General features: G+C 55.4%; 1 protein-coding gene across 1 annotated transcript in view; it reads right to left on the bottom strand.

Annotated features, from left to right (window-relative positions):
• The window catches only part of CHGG_05833 (uncharacterized protein), a gene marked incomplete at both ends in the record, with an annotated part of 2,040 nt that extends 1,520 nt beyond the window's left edge, over positions 1–520 (bottom strand). Inside the window, one exon of the mRNA XM_001221927.1 lies at positions 45–520. Coding sequence (XP_001221928.1) covers positions 45–520 — 476 coding nt within the window. The remainder of the gene's footprint in view (positions 1–44) is intronic.
• Positions 521–6,053: the final 5,533 nt, after the last annotated feature.

The raw sequence follows: 6,053 nt of genomic DNA, 5'->3' as shown, positions 1-6,053 counted from the left end.
TTCTGTCCGAGGTCGCGAGCCCGAAGTCGCCCAGCTTCATGGACCCCGACTGGGTCAGGAAGATGTTCTCGGGCTTGATGTCGCGGTGGTAGATGCCGTTCGCGTGCATGTACGCAACCGCGTCAACAAGCTCGAGCATGAAGCGCCTCACATGTTCCGTCTCCAAGGGGCCATGGCCGCTGCGGATCGCCTCGTACAGATCGCCGCGAGGGCAGAACTCGAGCACCAGGTAGATGTGGGCATCCGTCTCAAACGACTCGATAAGGTTGACAATGTTCGGATGCAATCCTAGCTGGCCGTGCAAGACGAGCTCTTCGGATTGGTCGTCGATGGCGAACTCGGGGTAGTCATCAGATGACGCTGACCTCTTAGTCAGGCACTTGATGGCGACCGTCTCACCTGTGAAGGTGTCCTTGGCCATAAAGACCATGCCAAAGGAGCCGTGGTTGAGAGGGGAGATGGTCTGGTACCGACCGCCGAGCAGGACGCCATTCTGGAAGTCGTCGCGAAGGCATTCCATGGCGAAGGAATTAAGACTAATCGTGGGTGTACGACGTCGAGATTGGTGGTACAATTTCCGAAGAAGCTTTTACCCAATCCCCAAGGCCGTCCTATGCCTATTAGGTGCAAGTAAAGCTTTGTCAAGACAAAGGTTTCCAAACTGTACAACAGAGAAAGACGCGGGCTGCAATGCTAAATCGAGTGCTGAGCGGTCGAAATGAAGGCGACGGGTTGAAAGAGACGAAGATGTACAAGATCGCAAACTCGCAGCGAATCAAACAGAAAAACAAAATAGGTCCGAGTCGTTCACTTTCCGAGGCTCATGGGAGGGTATTTTGTGTGCTCCGATAGATAACAAAGGAAGGCGGCCGAGAATAGTGTCGTGGGGAAGGTTGGACTTATCGTCCCGAAAAAACAAAAGGAATAGTCGTTATAACATCGATACAAATGGAGGAGTGAATATGGGTTGAGTTGTGATATGGTTGTGACGGCGGCGGTGGTGGTGGTAGTAGTGGTGACTCAAGCCTCGTATTGAAGGAGGTCTTCCAGGTGACTCGAACTGTGTTGCGGCGTCTGCGAAGTGATGGGAGAGGGAGATGAATCAAAGACCGAAGTCGATGATGGGTCGAAACTGTTTTCGAAGCTGGCCGGAGGGAGACAGGCACAGCTTATCGTCAAGGACAAGACGGAGTCGAGGAGAGTGGGGAGAGGTGGGCGATGGCGAGAAAGACCAGGTGGCAGACAGCAAACCAGGAAGGAGTTGCGGCTATTGGAACACCTGGCGGATCGTCGATGAAAACATGCGGGGGAGTGGGAGAGTTGAGGGAACAGGTGGACGAAGAGATGACTCTTCGACCCCCTTGTTCAACTGGCGACGCGTGTGATTCACACAGCTAGTTGGTGGAGACGGAACTGATCGGGACCTGACGATTGTTCGGTAACTGAGCAACGAGTGGAAGAGAGCCGAGTCCGGGGCTAATCAGCGGCGCTCAGGATGCCACGAAGGCGACGCAGCCTTGGGTGAAGGGTTGCTGATGTGGAGGCTCGCGAGGGACTCGGAAGCAGACTCGATTGGATTCGATGCTCAGGGGCTCCAAAGGGGACGTCGTCGATGGTTGAGCTGGTCGTGCCTTGTGTTGACTGCAGAACTGCGTGCGGATGCGGACCGAGACAGGCAGACAATGATTATGCAGTGTGGCAGGTGGCGTAGCAGCTCAGAGCCAGTTGATTCTGCAGCGCAGTGCTAGTCGCGGATTCGGGTTTGTTCGAAGAACTTGATTTGGAAGTTGAATGGGTTGTTTGAATTAAGAACGGCCGTTGATGGGTTGGCAGCGACAGCGACAGCGACAGCGACAGCAAAGGCGTGCAGAAGTAGACGACTCGATAGAGGGCAACGGGGGGCGGCAGGATGGTGGGTGGTGTTGAAAACGGGAGGCGGTGGGAAAGGTGGAAGAAATGGATAGGGTGGTCAAGGGGAAGCAGGCTGATACAGGACTGGGGGGGATGCGCTGGTAGAAGATACGGGCTGCGAGTGGAAGCGACCAGAAACACTGGGACAACAGTGGCCGGGCCTTGTCATCAGCGTCCACGGGGTGGGCTTGCAGGCAGGCTGGCTCGGCTGGCCCAGGCTGGCTGGCTGGGTGCCGCCATGGATCAAACGGAATGTCCTTGGCTGAGCAAGCGGCCCCATGGTGCCTGCCACGGAGGCGAGAGACATGGGTGATTGTGGCCAATCGCACGTTGATCGACCGAGTAAGAATAGGTGAATAAACACTGGGTTGCTGGGTGGCAAATGGCTCGGAATGGGCCGTGATGAGTTCGTTACCAACGTGCCCTGATTTCAGATGGCACTGTCGTGTGAGTGGGGCGCATTGCACAGCGCAAGGAGAAATGACGAATGGGCTCCGTTCAGGACTTGCACAGTTGGCACACCGCTTTACCCTGCATTGGAAAAGTGCAAAATGAGGCTAGCCTGCTCTGGCCTAGCCCTTATCCGCTTTTAGATTAGTGTGGTTCCTCTTCGAACATCAAGGAACCGGAATATGACTTTCGTATGCCTCTTTTGGACGCATCCGCCGACAAAGCTGCTCGAGTGGAAGTTTACGAATCCACGAGAATCGTGGTACTCCGTACCTGCGTAAACAAGTATAGGAGTGGGAGCCTTTAAGGTGTCCAGCCCAACCTAGCCTCAGGCAGACTGCCCAGTTTAGCAGTTTAGCAGCCACACCGCCTATCTCTCGAACCTGAGTACCTTGCCAGCCTGCCAACCACAGCACGCGAGCTTTGCAAGTTGGGTACCGCTGCATCTGGCAGAAAGGAATTGTCCACTGGGAGTTGGTGTTGGCCAGGCGGTGCTGCGGGTTCGTCGCGTCCTGGTTTTGGTGAGGCCACGTTCGCGGTCGCCTGATGAGCCCTGGACCCACTCACCACGCTGCTTGACCGAGGCCAAGTGTGTGTGCTGCATTCCACCAAAGTGTCACTGTGCCAGGAGAAGGGGACCACGGGGACCCATCTGCCAATTTTCCGACTGCTCCACGATGGGGAATTCGCAATGTCCCAGGCAAGCCAGGTGATGAGCTGGATGAGTCGGACGCATCGCCATGGTGGATTCTGCTTCCGGTGATGACCACACTGTCGCGTGAGATTGCGCGTCCGGCCAAGAGCATCAATGGGAGGCGACGATGGTCTCGAAGTGTCCGAGAGTCCGTTCCCAGGATGAACTCTGTAAAGCCTGGACGCCTGGGGCATCAAGTCGATGTCGCCATTTCTGGGCTTTGGTCATCCTCCTTCGAGCCCTTTCTGTTTCACTTGGGAGCCGGACGGCAACCGAAAACCCTCATTGGCTCGTGTGACATGCACCCCTTTCTCGCTGCATCCGGCCTTCGTCATTCGCGTCCATCCTCTGCGGCGCAAGCTCGCGTTCAATTGCTTCGGGGCGCCGCTAAAATAGCAGCAGTTACAATCACTGTCGCTCGCTCGAGGTTTAGTCATTTGGACACAGTGGCTAACCATTCGTCCGTGCAATGCAATCCCGGTAATTCCCGCTCGTCCAAAGTACAAGTAATTCTATCGCAATCCGACGACATGAGTCTTCCAGATTGTTATCATCCGTCCCTTAGTTTTACACTGTCCAGATTACTGTGTACGAGTCGGTCCTACACAGTGGTTGTCGAGAACGCTAACGTTATCGGCGGCGCACCATGTCCTCCATTGGCAAGTCGATCTTGAAAGATGCCATAAACGGATGACACTAAACTCACTAACCCGTTCCTCTCTTCGGGTGACTGCTTGTTGGACAACGTGGGAGCGTCTGATCGGCCCTTGGAGTGAGATAACGTCCGGGCCTGATTGACAAGACCTGATGGGCCTGATACGCCGATTAACCCACGACCCCGACAGCGATCCGATGTCTCCGACTCTCCGGTGAGCCCGTGATCTCCTCGGCCATACGACCGGCGGCCCAACTGCCGAGGAATGTTGACAAGCCACAATGGGCCCCGTTTTGTTGCCGTCTGGATACACGAGAATCGGGTGACGGTGATGCCACTGTCTCGTGTGTGACGTCGTGTGACCCAAGCGCCCCCGTCCATTATCGGCTCTCGACAGGCGACAGGAGAGTTGGCCTCAGGCCAGATTGACCTGCAATGGGCAGGGCGCCGAGCATGTTTCGGCTGGGCTGTTGAAACCACCCACTGTGGGAAGCGTTGAGTGCAACCCACACGACGACGGTCAATTGACCAATCTATGCGAATTGAAACGAATGCCGGGCATGGGTAATTGGTCCTCTGGAAATGGGGCTCTGATGCAGGACGGCCACCTTGGACGGTATCCAACTGATCTTCGGTTGGTCAAGCGCTAGTTTGATTGGGGTGCAGCTGCTAGAGTGTCGCGCCAGACCATACGCGTCGGCGGCCATCCAATGCCCATCCCACCATCTCTTGCAAGCATTACGCACCAAGATGCAAGTTTCCTGGCGCTAACTGAAAAAGGACCGGGTGCTTGATTTGCAGAGGGGCTGGCTTGAGGCTGGTTGCCGTCGCTTCAATAATTGCGCTTTCATCTTTCCGAGCGCCAATGACTTGCAATAGCGCTGAACCCAAGCCCAGTCGTCTTCGCTCAGGCGGCTGTGTCTTGCATAGTTTCAACCAACTCCAACAACTTCCACATTCTGAGCATTTTGGACGGAATGATGAGTTGGGACGAACATTCTCACACCGTTCCAGAAACACCAACCGTCAGGGTCCTTGGGACCGGCCCGTGCGACGCGACGGTTGGTTGCTGCAGATCCCCTTTACGGCGCATGATGGATGCTCGATCGATGGCGGGGTCCTATGTTTGGCGTTGATGGCTACGCTGCCCCTCATGTTTTTGAATCCAAGACATCGAGAGCAACCTGGAAAGTGCCGACCTTGGTAATCCCCCAAGCGGATTACCGGCGAGAGAGTGGCTCGCAAGAATTGGGATTCGCTGATGGAAGAATGCGCCGATGCTTTGCCAGAGCCGGGCTGTTTTCTAGCCCAATCACGGCGTCCTCCCTCGCATGAACATTCCTGCAGCTATCGCCATGTCTCTCACTCAACTTGTCGGTGAGACAGGCATACGGCAAGTTTAGTCGTATGGGCTGTCGCTCGTTTGGCGCCCCGTCGTAGAATTCCTCGTCTTCTCGTTGCCGCATAAACCAAGCATCATTTTGCCGCTGCAAGGGGATGATAGCTCGACGCTCCCCAGCCGTGATCCTACCGCTCGGGAAGCTCCCTGCAAGACCTAAAGAAAGTGACAGGTCCTTGGGATTCGGGCCAACGCGGGCTACCACCGTGGTGGATTCTGTTTTGTCTGTGCGCGCCAACAATTCATCTGAGTGTCGCCTCGAGACGGGCGACGGCTGGCTCGTTCTCTCGATAGAAGAAAGGTACACGGTATCAACGGGGCGATGCAGCACACATTCATGCCGCCCCAACTTTGGCGCCATCATTCTTGCGCCTCTCCACAAATATCGACACGCAGTATGCAGGCTTCATGTCTGTTATGTTAGCTGCAGGTCTGGAGTGGTGGTGGTGCGGGTGGAAATTTGATGTCCGTGAATTAGTCCAGCAACCGAGCAGCCTTTCAGGAGACGACGTGACGACGACGTGACGACTTCTTGACCGCCTTTCTCGAGGCCAACGTTTGCGAGCTCAGCACAGCAAACCCGAACCCCAACCCTCGGAAGCTAGAGCTGCAGGACCACGAACTTGCAGGGCCACGAACGAATGTTAGTCTCGGCGCATCCCTTCAATGTGACTTACGCCTGTGAATCCAAGCGTGATGATGCATGCGACGAATTGAGTTGTCGATGAGTGAAAAAAAAAAAAAAAAACATCGGCGAAAAATTACAGCCGCATCCCGACGCCGATCCACTCACAGAGCAACATCGCCAACGTGCCTTTCTCACTTTGAGACCGACTTCTTCACCGCCTAATTCATCACGCATCAACATCAGCGATTCGGCGTTTCGCAGGCTTCCATTCCGGTCACTTCGGTCTGTTGGCCCGCTTGTCCGCACCGACCGACCC

The sequence above is a fragment of the Chaetomium globosum genome, genomic scaffold, assembly GCF_000143365.1.
Source record: "Chaetomium globosum CBS 148.51 scaffold_3 genomic scaffold, whole genome shotgun sequence".
Classification (NCBI taxonomy): Eukaryota; Fungi; Ascomycota; class Sordariomycetes; order Sordariales; family Chaetomiaceae; genus Chaetomium; species Chaetomium globosum.
This window is presented reverse-complemented; position numbering and strand designations above follow the sequence as displayed.